This window comes from Schistocerca cancellata, chromosome 2, assembly GCF_023864275.1.
Source record: "Schistocerca cancellata isolate TAMUIC-IGC-003103 chromosome 2, iqSchCanc2.1, whole genome shotgun sequence".
Classification (NCBI taxonomy): Eukaryota; Metazoa; Arthropoda; class Insecta; order Orthoptera; family Acrididae; genus Schistocerca; species Schistocerca cancellata.
Window position 1 is genome coordinate 187,555,995 of NC_064627.1, and position 18,219 is coordinate 187,574,213.

Consider the following 18,219-nt stretch of genomic DNA (forward strand, 5'->3'; position numbering starts at 1 on the left):
ATTGTGCAGCTGATTGGAACATCTGTAAGAGGAAAATGTTGTAGATTTCTGTTAAAATTTTGCCTTCTAACAAACCATTGTCAGTGACACTAATTGTGATTTTCGATAAAAAGACAGTTCGGTATTTTATTGTCCCTAGTGCTCATCTGTACGTGCAATGAAAGAAAGTGAGTTGAATAGATATGTAATTTAGTTAAAATGGTTTTTAAAAACTTTACTTTAACCATTTTGATTATTCAGTTGTTAATGATAAACTATTATCAATAGATCTGACCATATTAAATAAATAAATAAATAAATAAAATCAACAATTTAGGAAAAGATATATTGCTGCTTAATATAAAGATGACACATTAAGTTGCAGACAGGCACAATTAAGAGACACTTGCACATTGGCTTTTGGCCACAGCCTTCATCAGAAAAAGAGGAACATACACCATTCATTCACACAAGCAGCCGCACCTCAAGCAGTCCACGGCTCATGGTCTAGTGGCTAGCGTTGCTGCCTATGGATCACGGAGTCCCGAGTTAAATTCCCTTCTGGGTTGGGGATTTTCTCTGCCTGAGGACGGTGTTTGTGTGTGTCCTCATCATTTCATTGTCATCATCATCATTCGAGGCAGTGACCGTGTAGAAATTGGATTGTGTAGAAGTTTGACTGGGTAAAAATTTGGCCTTTGTACAGGCGCTGATGACCAGGCAGTTGAGCACTCCACAGACCAAACGTCATCCATCAGCACCTCAAGCACATGTGACCAACAACTCCAGCAGCTGGCCCAAGCTGCAGAGGTTGGCAGTCGTGTGCTTGCTTGTGTGAATGAATGGTATGTGTGGCTCCTTTCCTGATGAAGGCTGTGGCTGAAAGCTAATGTGTAAGTGTCCTTTAATTGTGCCTGTCTGCAACTTGACATATCATGTTTATGGTAAGTAGCAATCTATCTTTTTCCACATTGTTGATATTCTGAACTGGCATTTCCACGATGGCAGACATTATTACACAGGCTGGTTTCAGTGCATTGAATTACTAAAAATTGGGAGATCACATCTGTTTACTGTTCCACTTATAATTTTGACACACTCATTTGCAATGCACTTTTTGAAAAGGAAAGGGCTTCAGTAGTTTTTTGCTTAAACATACTTTCTTGTTGCAGCTCCATCAGAATCACAGATGCCATATTCCGATTCTCTCAACACTCCAATGACACTGCAGGCATCGACGCCACGGGCTGTCAGTGAAGAAGACGTCTCTAGGTGAGTAATTATGTCTAAATTTTGTAGCAAACACTTCGTATAGTACAAAAGTTTTAACATTCTTAAGTGGATGTTAAATTGCTTTTGTAATTTAAGAACGTAAAGGGACTTAACATTTGTTAGTTCTTGATTGCTTGAGAATGTTTCTTGGCTGACTGACAAGATATTAGGCATGCATGTGGGTATCATTCACTTTTTATAGTACCGAAGTAATCCAGAAATATTCTACTTTTTGCAAGAACTCTACTGTGTACCACAGAGTACTAACAATTTATTGTGGCTCTAAGAAGAAACACTTTTCTGTTACTTGAACTCTATAGTTATGTTTATTTACTGAAATAGTGTGTAAGGTTTTTTTCAAGCGTTTGTGGCATTTGAGAGCTGCGCAACTGCCTAGACATCTCACTAACATCAGTTCAGCTGGAGTGTCTTCTGGCTAATGTCCACTGGGTATCCAGCTCTGGAGGCATTACTTCTTCCCTTGAAATCACTGTCATTCTCTGTAGTACAACAGGTAGCAATACAAATTTTGTCATTGATCATGAAGCTGTAACCAGTATGACTATCACACTGCAACCAGGCATCTATGTCACTATCATCTACATCGGAGTCGATAGTTCGGTGACTTGACCCCAAAAAGATGCAACTATAAAAGTCACTTCTTTAATATTTACCAATTTAAATACATAAATCACACCAGTTGCTCCCTTTTATACAGTTAATTTACCCAGAAAATTAACTGAAGAAGAGGGAGCAGCTGGTGTGATTTAGTACAGTATACATGTTTGATGTTCATCAGTGCATCTTGATCCATTGGTTGTAGAAGAGCTGTTACATTAGGACAAAAGAATATCACTCTGATGTCACAACTGATGAGCTCCGCCACTCCTGGGTGTGATAGTGCATTGTCAGTAAACAATATGGCCCTTGGTAGAAGACTCTCTTCCTCCAAATATCTTCTTACACTTGGCACAAAATCATCATGAAACCAGTTTTTAAAAATACCACTGTCCATCTATGCATTATTTTTTGATTTGTAGACAACTGGCAAACAAGACCCATTAGCATTTTTCATTGCATGCAGATGTATTAATTTTTCTTTCAACAGGAGAGAGACTTTGTGTCCTACGAACGCATTGCTACAAGCCATAATTGTAATTTGATCTGTACAAGCCTTATTACACCTAGCTGAGTCATCTAATTTGAAAGTCAGCATATTACTGGGTAACACCCAGCAAATAAGTACAATTTTATCTGCATTATAAATCTGGTGTGGGGTTCAGTTCTCAGAGGAAACAAAATTCTTCAAATCATGTTTTTGAAGTTTTCTGCAGCTACTGTAGCTCCCAAAAATCTTTAAACTGATAGTGAAAGCTGACATATGCCTTGCTGAGCTTCCATCTTTACAGTCAGCTGGCTGTGAAGTTGGGATCATCATCCGGTAGCTTGCTGTTCAAGTTTAGTGCCTTTTCCTGCAACATTAGACTGGACCTCAGAACACCGTGCTCTCTTGTCTCGCTAAACCAAGTGAATAGTGCTTCATCCAGTTTTTCATTTCTTGCGTTTTTTATTGTACAGTAGTTCTGCAAACTGTCTTTAGGCATCATTTGAAGCAGAAGTTTTCAATTTCTTTTCGGTGGTTCTTCGAGCCTGACACAATTGATGTTACTTACATTCTTTTGCAACTGTATGAAAGTCTAATTAAAACCAAGTGTGTTTTGCTTTATTCTAAAGCATCTTCAGTGGGCACTGTAACAATATAGTCTTTTTCTCTTAAAATTTTGCTTGCTAAGATAATGAAAAGTTCACTTTAATTTACTACCATAAACATTATTAATTCTTACCATTGCTCACAGTTTTTTTGTTGTTTAAATAATTCTTCCTGTTCTTCCATGTATATGTGTTGAACTTTAAGGTATAGCACTTTCACTAACACTAAACATATGCATTATACAACTTGTATATCTGCAACTGCAGAAAAAGGAGGCCAAAAAATAAAGAAGAAAACAATTTGTGTAACTGCGCCATATTCTGCAGCCTTGTTTTTCATCAGTTCTCCTTTGTTTGTTCCATTTAGTGCTTCCAACTTTTTGTCTATTGAAGCAACCACTATCTTTTACTTGGCAGTCATTTCATTCACGCACACTGAAAACGTGGAAACAAAAGACCAATACTGGTACACATCTTAACTCTGTATGAATCAGATACTCTCTGACTGTAGTAACAGTAGCTGGAAATCAGTGACTCATGATTCCTGTGCTGCCAAAAAATAAAGAAGAAAACAATTTGTGTAACTGCGCCATATTCTGCAGCCTTGTTTTTCATCAGTTCTCCTTTGTTTGTTCCATTTAGTGCTTCCAACTTTTTGTCTATTGAAGCAACCACTATCTTTTACTTGGCAGTCATTTCATTCACGCACACTGAAAACGTGGAAACAAAAGACCAATACTGGTACACATCCTAACTCTGTATGAATCAGATACTCTCTGACTGTAGTAACAGTAGCTGGAAATGAGTGACTCATGATTCCTGTGCTGCCTACAGTGCCACATGTACTGCACATTTGTGTGTTTAAAAAAAAAAAAGGAAAAGGAAACAAACTGCTAATCTGGATAAATCAGAAATCTGGATTAATGAGGACCAGATCAATTACATCCTCGTGTAATAGATTGTGTACACATTTTGAGTATAGACTTTCCGGCCATCTTATGAATGAGCCAGAAACTGTCACTGTAGCTACAGCTCTGGATATATCAGTATGGCAGTGGACTATCTGTAGCTCTGTACCTGAACCCAAATTTTCGTTGATTACTCAGTACAATGGAAAATTTTGTTGAAGTATGTATTTTTAACAAGCACTGATAACATATTAGTTGCAGTCACATTCACCTTAGTAACCACTGGAATTAAAAAAATGAGAAGTTTCATAAAATAGGGAGATGATAAACTGCTTGCTCACTGCATGTCACAGTGTCAACTCTCATCTTTACACAATTTTGAAGGACCTCAAACTTGATGTTTTAGCTGTGTAAATGCTTTTCATTTCTGTATAAGCAAGGAAGTTGCAGAAAATGTTGTTGTCTCCATTAGAAGTTATGTCAAATATTACGGTAGTTGCTAAACGAATAAGTATGCATTTGACATTTCTACTCTTCATCATTAGGCAGTGATACTTAAAGATATATGCGATGACCTGGAGTATGGACAGAGGTAGACAAAGATAGCACATTTGTTTGCAAAAATGAAAATTATGATTGTACAGGATGTAAGGAGTAAACCTTGAAACTCTAAATCCAGGAAAAGATCCTTTTACTGGAGGCTGAAAACTCACTTTTCTCATTAGAATGTAGGTGTATCGTAATTATATTTTTTCCTAGAAAGTTGAACTTTTTCATCAATATTTACTCACATTCATGTATTTGAGATAGTATGAATAAGTTTTTCATGTAAGAAGACTGATAATGAATAGAATTTAACACTTTCCTCCCTAACTTTAAGGCCATTAGAGATAGATAAATCCTGTGAAAACCAATGAGTTTTGTCTGTGACAAATTATTTGATTGCAATGGAATATAAAGGAAATTGTAATTAATACTAACAGAAAAATTACCTATCGTCCCATTTTTATATCAAAATAATATCTGAATGCAGATGTCCGACAAGGGTGTAGTACTAAAGGGACAGCAGCTCAGATGAAATATGAAGTGATGAGAAATATAAAGGTTCTGTTTTGTTTGTTTATAATTTGACACTCACACAGCCCAAGATGTAGATAGCTTAATAGTCCACATATTAAGAATATGCAACCTAAATTTATTTTAGAGGACACAGTTTATGATTTTTTTTCTTAGCATTTTGTTTTCAGGAAAGATAAAGGCAAAGATGTAAGGCAGCTATTTAACCAAAGTAAAATTACTCAGAATCTTGTGTCATAGCGATCTTTTTGTTAATAGGATGACCTGAAGCAATCACGGGAAATCTTAAGACTTTGTGATACTTTTGGACTGAGATAAAAGTTTACTCAATGATCAACATACGTTGATTGTAAATCATTTGTATGAGTGAATGTTCACAGTTACAGTTTTTGTCTCTACTGCTATTAGTTTACTCAGTTGTTGACAAGGTGTACCATTATTCGTCATGGAAAACCAAAAATGATGAATATGCAGCACAAATGAAAATTCATGTGATCTTTATTTTGAATGAACTGATTAATCCATTAGTGCCCAAATTATTTTTGTTAATTTTTTATGTTTTTACCTTTATCTTGTTTGTTGTACTGTAAAAGAAGCATTGAAAATGAAAAAGCAGTTTTTAATTTTCTGGTGTAATATGCTCTATCTTACAACAATGAAAACCAGTCTTTCCTTCTCACCCTGTCTGGTAAGTCTACCCTGACCCAAGGTTCTGGGTGACTTTTTTTGAACTGTACCCCTTTCCCTAAACCACTCGAGCCCCTTTCCTTCACCCCTCTTCAACTCTCTGCTAGTAGAAGGAGCCACTGGCTCTGAAAGCTTGTAAAAGTTAAACCCTTTTGCATGTGTGTTCCCCTGGTGCTGCTTGTTGAGTAGTTTTTTTGCTCTATCTTATAGATAACTCTAACCACTACTGGAAGCAAAATATACGTAGTTTACATGTTTTTGTACTGAAAGAAACAAATGAAACATGAGTAGAAATTACAAATCAAAAACAAAGACAACAACAACAAATTACCCGTTATGATAAGCAGCAAAACATTCAACACAGTCCCAACTTACATTTCTTGCAATGGGTAGGTGTTGATGTCTTAGAGTTCATACCAACACATTATCTTTTTTTTAGTTCCTGTATTTTCACTATTAGATTGTTCATTCCATCAAACCAGTGCTCATCTACTATAGTACTGGAATGTGGGGATCACGTCCATTCAGTGCTATTGCATATCTCCTCATGTGTACCAGCACAATTTCTCCTTGAAAATATGCATGAGGATTCGTATTTTCATTTTCGCAGTAAAATATACAGACATTGTGTACAGTGACACCTAGTAAGCAGCTAAAAAGAGCCCATTACCATTTCCTGTTATGGATATTTATCCTGTACTGATTCAGTTAATGAGTCATTCGATCAGTTCCACCCATGTGCTTCTTGTATTCTGTCAGGATGGAGGGAATCTCCATGCCATTTATGCAGATTCATGTCAGTATCCTTCTGTAGGCAAATGGAGCAACCACACTTTTATGTAATGATGAAAATGTACTGTGTGTCCCTTTGATACAATTAATGTTGCATAAATCTAAATAAATAACATGATTGTTGATATATGAAGGAACTATTTACAATTTTTGCCACCTGAATGACAACGTATTTTAATTGTTACACTTACTCTAAATCCATGGTGTGATGAAAGTCTGACTATTGAAAAAAATCCTTACATTCAATTGTTTCCAGTAGTGGACTGCTTCTCACAACTATTGACACATGAATGAGAGAACAGATGTTAAACCACCATTAAATAAGAATAACAAGAGTATATAAATTCATTGTTGTCCAAAATAATCAGCAAAAGTCCAGTCCTGGTCATGTACCATTAATGTAACACTTGGCACTAATAGCTTTTACAAAAGTGCTCACAGTTTTTACAAAAGCATTGAGTTATTGAAAATACAATTACATTGTTCTTGCACAGCTGCTCATCAGCTATCTTGGTGTACAGTGTGAAGCATCTGATGTAAGGTACAGGGGAAAAAAGGACATCATGTATGTAAGGGGAATATGCACCTCCACATGGAAGGATGAAAGAAATGAGAAAAACAGAATGTAGATATAAAAAGGTAGCAAGGTAAGAGCTATCACAGTGATCATGATATAAAGAGAACTGGAAATAGTATCTCAAGCACATCCTTAATAAAGTAATTTAAAGTGAAAAGTGATGAATTGGCATACATTTTCTTTCGCATGAAGAGTAACTGATTTATCTTGTGTAAAGAGGGAAGAGAAATAAGAATAGGACTGTCAATTTGTAATCCTTGTATTTATAACATTTTTTTCAGAGATGTTTTCATGCTTGATAAATTGCCATTTTAATCCTCTTTCTGCTCATTATTATTCCTTCGCCATGTGCTCACTTATTTCTCCCATTCCTAAGCTATACATATGTATGCCACAGTTAATTCACGGAATTAAGATGATATGTGTACTGATGCTACTTTCCATAGAGTTACAAAGATAATTGATAAAAGACAGGAGCATTTCCACTTGGGCTGTTCAACTGGATTAAATGCTTTGTCTTACACTTGTGATCAGTTTCAACTCTATAGCATGACAGCAACAACCAAGAGAGACCACTAAACAGTACAATAAAAATTCTGTGCAGGTGCACTGTAGGTACTGTAGATACAGGGAGGTTGAAGAAACGATTACTAATAGTGGCTGTGAAAACATATGTACAATAAGTACATGTCTAAAACAACATTCCAGTGTAAGTTCAAACATGGCATTTGCAACCAAAGGTGGAATACAAATTACAACATAACACTGCAAACTGCTTAGTGATTATGATTGCAACAGTAAGTACAAGTGGTATAAAACTTAATGATCACCACTAATGGTGAGGAAACAACTGGAAAAATATGTCCTTTGAAACCATATACACTGTTCAGCCAAAACTGTAAGACCAACAACTTAATAATGTGTTGATCTGCCTTTGGAACATAATGCAGCAGTGATTATGCGTTGCATGGATCTGCCAGTCATTGTTAGGTTTCTGGAAGTATGTGGACAAGATGTTTACGTTCAGGTCATGCAGTTCCAATAAATTATGAGCTGGTGGTTTGTAGTGCAGAGCTGGCAGCTGATAGTGACCCACATGTGTTTCATCAGGTTAAGGCATCAGCACGAGTTCTCTATCGTGCTCATCAGACCACTGTAGTCAGATTCTGGCCTTGTGATACAGATTTACCAATGGAAGATGTCATCAACTTCGAGGAAGACGTCAGACATGTGAAGCAGAATAATTTTGACACATTAACTTTAAATTAACAACCGCCTCAGTTGCAGTGTTCACCTAGATTTACCTAGGTTTCAGTTGGGATAACCCAACCTTCTTCAGAATAAAAGGAACTATGATTTGTCCATAATGGACAACGTCAAATACTAATAAAAACTATAATATACTGAAACATCGTCATATTGGAATTAGTTATCTGGGAAACTGCTTCAGCCCCACTTCGCGACTGCAGTACAGCAGCAACAGATGTTGTACTGTGTTTGTACATGTATGGTGTCACATACCACACTGTCATTAAGTTATGTGTCAAAAGCAACATCTGGTATCGGTAGGTTCAGTTGACCCAACTGGCCTATCAGTAAGTGTACAGTTGATGTATATTGAATTTCTGTTGTTGTAATAAGATTCTCAGAGTAAATCTTTTACATATACGTACAACTACAAAACGAGTACATCACATTAATACATTATTCAGTCAAGATGAGTAAAAAAAATTGGCATCAAACAGTTCCAGTACAACATCCATTGCTGCCGTACTGCGGTCGCGAAGTGGGGCCTAGGCTGTTTCCCAGATAAGTTATTCCAATATGACAATGTGTCACTATATTATAGTTTTTAGTTTTTGATGTTGCCCATTATGGACAATTCGTAGTTCCTTTTATTCTGAAGAAGGTTGGGTTATCCCAACTGAAACCTAGGAAAATCTAGGTAAACATTGCAACTGAGGCTGTTGTTAATTTAAAATTAATATTTATACAGTTGGTGACAGGGCCACGAAATGTTGAAAATATTAATTTTCATACAGGCTACAGATGTTGTGGTGCCTTGAGCTACTACCACAGGTCCCATGAAGCCCAGATGAATGTCCTGAATGGATTAGATTAGACTCAGTTTTCATTCCATAGACACAATAATGAGATGATAAAACTGCCCCCAATGGGCTGCATTTGTAACATGGTACATGTTTCAAGCAGCCATTCCTGTAGATGACAGTGTATCCAGGTCCAACAGTTGCCTGATGTAACAAGAAATATGATTCATCTGACCATGCAAAGTCTTTGTATTGATCCATGGCTCAATCTCAGTGATTCCAAGCCCACTGGAATCATAATTGATGATGTCATTGAGTCAACAAGGGAACACATAGGGATTATTTGCAGAGCACCATGTTCAACAGTGTGTGCTGAATGGTGTACTCTTGAAACACTTGTCCCTGCACTAGTATTGTACTCTGTCATTAGATCTTCCACTTATCACCTCCTATCCTGCTTTACAGAGTGGACAAGCCTGCAACATCTAATTTTTGTGATGAGGTGTGTATATCCAACACATTGTCACTTACTCGTGGTTTCACCATTCACCAACAACTTTCCCTAGATGCTCCTGTCAGTAGCATCTAGATTCTAGCTCCCAGGTGCCAGCCCATAACCATCTGCCTTTTGTCAAAGTTGCTTATGTAAATGGATTTTCCCCACTTGTGGCTCATATTGGTTCTAGAACGATTCTCCATCCATCTCTGCTCTTTAATGAGACACCGTTTCTGCAACACCACCTAACAGAATTCAGTCTCATAATGTACTGTTCTCATAAGGTTTTAGTTCATCAGTGTATATACACGTGGTCATAATCATAGACACATGTGATCATCACAGTTACAAGCAGGAAAGTGAAAACCTACAGTAAATGCTCGGATTAACTGAGACATTCAATAAGGCTTTGCCAATTCGCAAACTAATCATCGCCTTCCAACCTACCCTGTGGAACCCTATAGATCAGAATGTTACCATATCCAAGATTTCGTATTGACAGTTATTGGCTTCACCAAACCAAAGCGAACTGTCATCCTCTAACCTAACCTAGACTTTGGGCTGTTCTACAGAGCAGTATGTAACCACAACCTACATTCCAAAAATTATTATAGCTGCAAAAGAAATGTTATTAGTGTTCTTTTTCTGTTTGCATATGAATGGTGTCACATGCCACACTGTCATTAAGTTGTGTGTCAAAGGCAACATCTGGTATCAGTGGGTTCAGTTGACCCAACTGGCCTATCAGTAAGTGTACAATTGATGTATATTGAATTTCTGTTGTTGTAAGATTCTCAAAGTAAATCATTTTACATATACTTATAACTACAAAAGGAGTACATCACATTAATACTTACTATTCAGTCAGGATGAGTAAAGAAAATTGGCATCAAACACAGACACCACTACATCAAATTAAAAGAGTTAAAACATAAAATAATAAACTTATATATATGAAAACCTTTCAGGTCAGCATAAATAGCTGTCAATATAAATACATCATTCTAAAGTCATAAAAAGATAAAAAGAAGAGCTTAAAAAGCTCAACATCGTGAGCGTACACTGCATAGCAAACAAAGAACAATTAAAACAACTTATAATATACCTCATTCAACACTCACTTACTAAAAGCTGCACAGTGGGTAGGGCAGTTGACAACTGATTAGATGAAAGCCATGCAGTGAACCATCATCAGCATTTATTGCTTCTTTAGAATGAAACATGGTCTTTTTTTTGTTCCTATTGCTATTTCCCTTATGGGTGTGTCACGACATTGTGATATTAAAATAAAATAACAGTCAGTGTTTTGGCTACTGCTTTGAAGTGACTGTTTCAGGTCAGTCATAGTTGTTGTATATATGTGCTGTTGGTCTTGTTTTCTTCCATTTGTCACACGGCAGCTATCATTGTGACACGTTAGAGGAAGAGATCTAGAAAGAGGGAGCTCAAGAACGTAACAGATGAATTTTTGTTGGTTACCTTCAGTGGACAGCATGGAAGTTGCCACTTTAATACAGTATTAGTTATGCATTTCCCAGTTTATTCTGGAATCTGTTGGTGCTTGTTTCTTGTTTTGGTAGTATGTCTACTATTAACCCAGCAGCTCATTTCTAAAAGCACAGTCTTTCAGCAAGGATTTCAGTAGCCCAAATGGCAAGGCATTTTGCTCTCTCAGTGGTCCCCCCTGCCCCCCCCCCCTTTTTTTCTGGTAGCTGCATAACCTAAATGGAGACTTTTCTAAGTTAGTGGGGTTGGAGCAAATTTCCTGATGTTCTCCCACTGGTAACCTGTTATCTTGTCTGAACTGTTAGCAAACCTGATGCTGTGCTAAAATGATGCATTTGTTAATAGGATGTATCCATTGTACAAATGTAGATCAGTCCACATTCATAGCATGTGAACATTCGGCCTGGCGACTGTAGTCGAGACCAAGCAATGTCCGAGGCTGTTCCTGCTAATTTAGACTAAATTAATACTCCTACACAGAATATCTGCGATACTCTGCAGTAAGCTTGATACCTACTGTTTTTCAGCTTGTTATGATGCCCTTTGTGGTCCCTTTCTCAGTGATAATTACCTGCCAGTATAGCTGTGTGTGTTACAACACCCACTTTTTGGGTCGCAGGGAGGCACGCTGGCTCCAGTTAAAATCTGCCCAGTGGGTTAATAATGAGGGCTGGTATGCCAGCCAGCTTGGATATGGTTTTATGTGGTTTCCCACATTCCACTAGGTGAATACTGGACTGGTACCCACATCCCGCCTCAGATACACTCTTTGCAAATATTTCAAAAACTTTCTCACACTTACACATAGAATTTTCTCTAGGCACAGACAGATGGGGTACACTTATTCTGTACTATGGGTGAATAGGAGACTGACGACCTTTGATGTTTAGTCTCCTTAAACCCATAGTCAGCAGCAGCTCACTGATTATTTCACATTGTATTTTTGCTTAGAAAGTGGTAGCTTAACAATTTGTCCATTATATTTGGACTGTTGAGCTCCGTGGCCGCGGATAATGATATTTCATTGTAAAAATACAGCAACCAGCCACTTTTTACTGCGTTTTATTTATGCCAATATGCATTTCGGGTTTGCACCCATCTTCAGCTGGCAAATTACATGGATCTTCAGTTATTACAGTAGTACAATCTCGACAGCAGTTTGGATGCTGCAGCAGGCATTCTCCCCTCCTTGTTTTTTCTTGGCTTTTCTTCTTTCTTGCAACAACACAAACACTTTTTATCACGTATTTTACACAGGCGCACTGCGTCTGCGTCGACAACATGGCGGATAACGCAGTGCGCCTGTGTAAAATACGTGATAAAAAGTGTTTGTGTTGTTGCAAGAAAGAAGACAAGCCAAGAAAAAACAAGGAGAGGAGAATGCCTGCTGCAGCATCCAAACTGCTGTCGAGATTGTACTACTGTACTAACTGAAGATCCATGTAATTTGCCAGCTGAAGATGGGTGCAAACCCGAAATGCATATTGGCATAAATAAAACGCAGTAAAAAGTGGCTGGTTGCTGTATTTTTACAATGAAATAGTGGTAGCTTAGCTCTCATACTCTAAGCATTACTGGTTTGGTGTGCCCTTATGCTAGTTAACTTATCACTAAATTCTTCTGGTTTAAATGGTGGTGAGACATAGGCACTCAGTTATCTGTCAGTACCAACTGGCCTTCTCAGTACTCTGTGTAATTGTGTCCTGTAAACTTCGACATTGATCAAAGATAGCATGCAATTCTTTATAATTTCCACTATTAATTATATAAAGGAATGCTCTGGTTTTATGTAATACCCATACACATGGCCAAACAACAGATGCGTCAGTCCTATTTGCTGTAATTCTTTAGGCTGAACCTGGTGGGAGGGAGATTCAGGTAGGTGTTTCTTATTGAAAACCTCCATGAACTGAGTCGATGTTATAATTTAATGTAAAAAGTTATCATTAAGTATGTACAGGTGTTGAACAAAAATTGAGAACTGCAAAAAACACAACTCATTACCATGTCTGAAATAGTGATGGGGAGCTCGTGAATGAGTCGTTCAAATGAACGCTTCACTCCTGTGAAGTGTGAACTAATCACTCAATTTCAATGAACTGGTACTTCAAACTCTTCACAGATGGCACACTCCACACTTTTTTCTAGTTCACTCACTCTCTTCCCCTCTCCCTCCCCCACGTCACTCATTCTCCCTTCACTTCAGTCCTCCCTGTGCTGCCTGTCGACGAATCGCGCGGTGTTTGTGGGGAACGATAGGTTTAGGAGTGGCGGGGGATGTGAGGGGCAAGGAGAAGACAGCGTCAGCTGCTACCTGCAGTGCTGACATCATTACCCGTGACTATTTGTGCAGTTAAACTTCGCGTCTACGGGTAGCCTACCGTTGGCAGCGCTTGAAGACAAATGAATATTAAAGATGGAAACGAAGAGGCTATCTGTGTGATCACGCACAGCCAACATGAAAATAAAAGGTTTGTTAATAACACTGAAAGAGGGATTTTACCTGAAATCGTACCAATGACTACACGTGACAGTTTACGTTTTGAATCTAGTGGGTTATTATTGTCAACAAAATAAAATCTACAGGAAAACTTCTGAATAATTACATAACGTAGGTATATAGACTTTGTGACAGTGTTAAACATACTCATTCTATTTTGGATTAAATTTTAAAAGGAACATAAAATTGGACCGCATTTCGTTGGTAGCCCTATTTTTCAGTCCATGAATACAACAAATAATGTTTCATTTAGCAGATAAAGACTTTTTTGGGCGCTTCACGAGAAAATGTCAAGCAAGATTAAATGTAGTACCTTCTTTATACGTGACAGCCTTCTCTGTTTGTCTTTCCTTTGTCCCCTTCGACCATGCTCTATTTAAGATAACTCAGACGCTGTAAGAGCGTAAAACGTTGCGTGCACGTTACTCCATAGTTCCGCCATCTGTTGGTAAATTTGTGAAGTATTACGAAGCTTTATTGTACGAGCGAGGCGAAGCGAAGCAGCGGCTGAGCGGCGGACTGGGCAACTTCGCTAGGCTTCCGTACTTCACGAATGAACTACTTCATTTGAACGCTTCACGGCAAAGAGTGAAATGAATGAAGTAGTTCACGGGAATGAACGAGTCCGACCCACCTCTAGTCTGAAATGGTGTAGGAAACCCATTGGCATTCAAAACAGTTTCCAGCAATCTCAGAATGGATAAACACAGGTCCTGTATGGTTTTGTATGAAATCTGTATTATTCCTCCTGAAAAATAGTTGCAATTTCAAGTATCAATGATAGAGGTGGACAGTGATCCTGCATCCTTATCTACAAAGTATACCACAGAGGCTGAATAGTATTGAGATCTGGTGACTGTAGCGGCCAGGGGAGATGTTAATATTTATCTTCATGCTCACAGAACCAGTCGTGGGTGATGTTGAGTTGTGTGAACAGCAACTGTGTCATTGTGGGACACAGCATCACAGTTGGGGAATAAATATTGTATCATAACTGTATCATTGATTAGTCAAAATGGTCACATAATCCTTGGTAGTAACACGTCCTTGCAGAGTAAGCATGAGGCCCATGGAATAATGTGATAGGGGTGCCAAAGTCATCACCAAATACCTGTCATGTTCCACTCTTCTGATGTAAATTCAGCCAGAACGTGGAAACAGTGTGGAAAAAGACTCTTCTGACCAAATGAGATTCTTCCACTGCTCCATAGTTCATGTTTTATGGCTTCAGCACCACATTTTCTTGTTACAAGCATTTACATCACAGATGAGTGGGTTTGGAATTCCAGCTCGCCCTGTAAATCCCTGCTTCTGAACCTCCTGTCATGTTGCTTTGGTGGTGACAGGGTTCTCGAGTGCGACTTTAAGTTCTGCAGGGACTTTTGCAGCTGTTGTCCTCGTATTTTTCATCACAATCACGTCATTGAGCGTCTGTCACGATCATTCAACACACACTTTTGTCCACATTCTGACTTAGCAGATGATGTTTTTCCACTTTCCCTGTGTGCGGTATAAATCTTTGATATGTGCCTCGAGAAACACAGAATACTTTACATATCTTGGTTACGGAAAGCACCTACCAGACAAGCACCAACAATTTTCCCTCAATCGAATTCACTTAGCTCTGAAAAAATGCATTCAAAATGACTATGACTGAGAGGTCGCGCAGTTCCAGACTGTAGCGCCTAGAACCACTCGGCCACTCCAGCCGGCTGGAGTGCACAGATTCCTATACTAATGACTGATGTCCCACAAGAGAAACTTTGACCGTCACCAGGAGGTATATGGAAAAAACCTCCAACAAGTAAGTTATAAAAGCATAGACTGCTACGTACCATGTATAAGACACAATGAGTTGCAGACAGGCACAACAAAAAGACTGTTACACATTGAGCTTTCATCCAAAGCCTTCTTTACAGAAGTAAACACACACAAACACACACAAACACACACACACACACACACGCACACACACACACACACACACACACACACACACACACATACAGATACAGATATATATTCACGTAAGCAAGCACACCTCTTGCATACATGACCTCGTTCCATCTCATATCACTTTGCAACTTTATGCTCGGATATTTAAATGACATCACTATGTCAAGCAGGGTGCTAACAATACCGTATCCAAACATTATGTTGTGTTGGCAGAAGAGCCAACACTGTGTTACTAGTGGAGGCCAAAATGCACACATTTTAGCTCACGCAGGCTGGTGTGAGGAGGGAAGGACTATACTGATGTGAGGTCTGGAACATGACAAGGAATTAGAATTCAGAAAGCGGACGTAATTAATTTGATACTTATCTTTAATGATGAACATCGATCTCGACAGTACATGAGTCACAATATTATCTGTTCAGAAGACATAGTAACTGAATATGGCGCCTTGCTAGGTCGTAGCAAATGACGTAGCTGAAGGCTATGCTAAACTGTCGTCTCTGCAAACCAGTGAACCATCGCTAGCAAAGTCGGCTGTACAACTGGGGCGAATGCTAGGGAGTCTATCTAGACTAGACCTGCCGTGTGGCGGCGCTTGGTCTGCAATCACTGATAGTGGCGACACGCGGCTCCGACGTATACTAACGGGCCACAGCCGATTTAATGGCTACCACCTAGCAAGTGTGGTGTCTGGCGATGACACCACAGATTACAGGTTTGATCTTCCTATTCATCCACATTAACTTACGTTTTTCCACATTTAGGGCTATCTGCCATTTATTAACCAACTGGAAATTTTGTCCAAGTTGTCCTGTATCTTCCTACAGTCACTCAACTTTGACACCATTCACCACTGCATCATCAGCAGTTTTTCCATAATATTGTTGATATTTGAACTTGGAATTTCCATTGTTTAACTGTAGTATGTGTATAGATATAAATAGACAGAGACAATGCAGTTGGATCGATGAAAAAAATCTACTGGCCAAGTGGTGGCAGGCAAAAACATATACGAAGGTTAAAGGAATGTGCAGGCTTTCGAAGCCAGTGGCTCCTCCTTCTGGCGTAAGAACTGAAGGGGAAGGAAGAGGGGCAAAGGAAAAGGACCGGCGAGGTTTAGGAAATAAGGAGAGTTGTGGAAAAGTCAGCCAGAACCCCAGCTCAGGGGAGACTCAGCAGATGGGATGAGAAGGAAAGACTGGTTGCTGGGGACTACAGTGAACGAGATTTGAAAACTTGAGAGCTTAAAGGTTGAAAATAGGGTAATAAGCAAGACAGTGATTAATGACAAAACATCATGCAAGAGTTAATAAGACCTGAAAGCTAAGTTCATTGTAGGTGGTAGAGGTGGGGGAATAGACAGGTCAGAAAATACAAGATACATACAGCAAACTAAAAGGGAGTGAAGAAAGGAATAGTTACTGAGAAGAAATGCAGAGACCGAAGAAATTAACATAAAACCAGAAAGTAAGTTCCATTTATGTCCAAAGATGGCATGAGTTGTCAGAAAGGATTGTGTATCTGGAAGAATAGAGAGTAGGTATAAAGTAATAATGCATGCAGTTTCAGTCTCGTGATGGCAGTGGGATCAAATGGCTGCTTTAGTGTAATGTCTCACCAACTGCATGCAGTAATCCGATTTTTGCACACTCAGAAGCAGTCTCTAGGAGAGCTCCATCGCCAGTTGTACCACGCATGTGGACACGACGTTATGAGTGACTAGTCAGCTCCAATGGCACAGGCAGTTCACTGAAGGACAAACTAATATTCACTATGAAGACTGTAGTGGCTGACTGTCCCTGGTGACATCAGAACTGATAGAAATTTTGCAGAACCGGTGCTTCACAGTTTCAGAACTCTCTCATCAGTTCCCGCAGTTGTCTTGCTCACTGTTGCATGAAATTATCTCCTGGTGGCTTGGTTTTCACAAAGTATGTGTAAGACAGTGCCAAGGAAAGTGACAGATGAACACAAAATGAGACTTTTGGCTGCAGCATTGAAATTCATACAACAGGCACAGAGAAAGGTGATGAGTTTCTCAACCGTGTTCTCACTGTGGGTGAAACATGGGTGTAGCATGTCAAACCCAAAACAAAACAACAGTCTGTGCATTGGCAGCATGATGATTTGCCTGTGAAGACCAAATTCAAGCAGACAGTCTCTTGTGCACTGTCTTCTGGAATTGATGTGATGTCCTCCTGTGGGAGTTTTTATCACAAGGGGAATCCGTAAATACTAATCGGTACTGTCAGACATTGAAAAATCTGAGGGGGGCAATCCATAACCTGAGTCATGCTATGTTGACAGAGAGGCATTACATTTGTGTGCACGACAGTGCAAACAGCCAACACCATACAAAATGTGTCGAATAAGTTCAGGTAGGAGATCTTTGATCATTCATCCTACAGCCCCGACCATGTCCCAAGTGACTTACATCTCTTTTGTCTCAAGAAGCATTCTGCAGCAGGAAAATGTTTCCACAACGACGCTGAGATGCAGACTGAAGTGACTTCGTAGCTCCAGATATTGGCAGCAGACTTGTAGGGTGTGGGAAGACAGTTGATGGTGCACCATTGCAATAAATGCCTCAACAATGGTGGTGACTATGTTGAGAAGTAGCCACTGAATTTATGTAAATATTTTAATAAATATTTTTTACATGGTGATGTTTTTGTTTTCTTTAATGGCTGTTGGAACTTATCTTTCTGGG

General features: G+C 38.9%; 1 protein-coding gene across 3 annotated transcripts in view; it reads left to right on the plus strand.

Annotated features, from left to right (window-relative positions):
• LOC126161504 (disks large 1 tumor suppressor protein) overlaps nt 1–18,219 on the plus strand; it is a 935,475-nt gene that overhangs the window by 416,288 nt on the left and 500,968 nt on the right. For all 3 annotated transcript variants that reach the window (XM_049917405.1, XM_049917407.1, XM_049917406.1), the window contains one exon: nt 1,152–1,251. In XM_049917405.1, the coding sequence (XP_049773362.1) occupies nt 1,152–1,251 (100 nt within the window). The remainder of the gene's footprint in view (nt 1–1,151; nt 1,252–18,219) is intronic.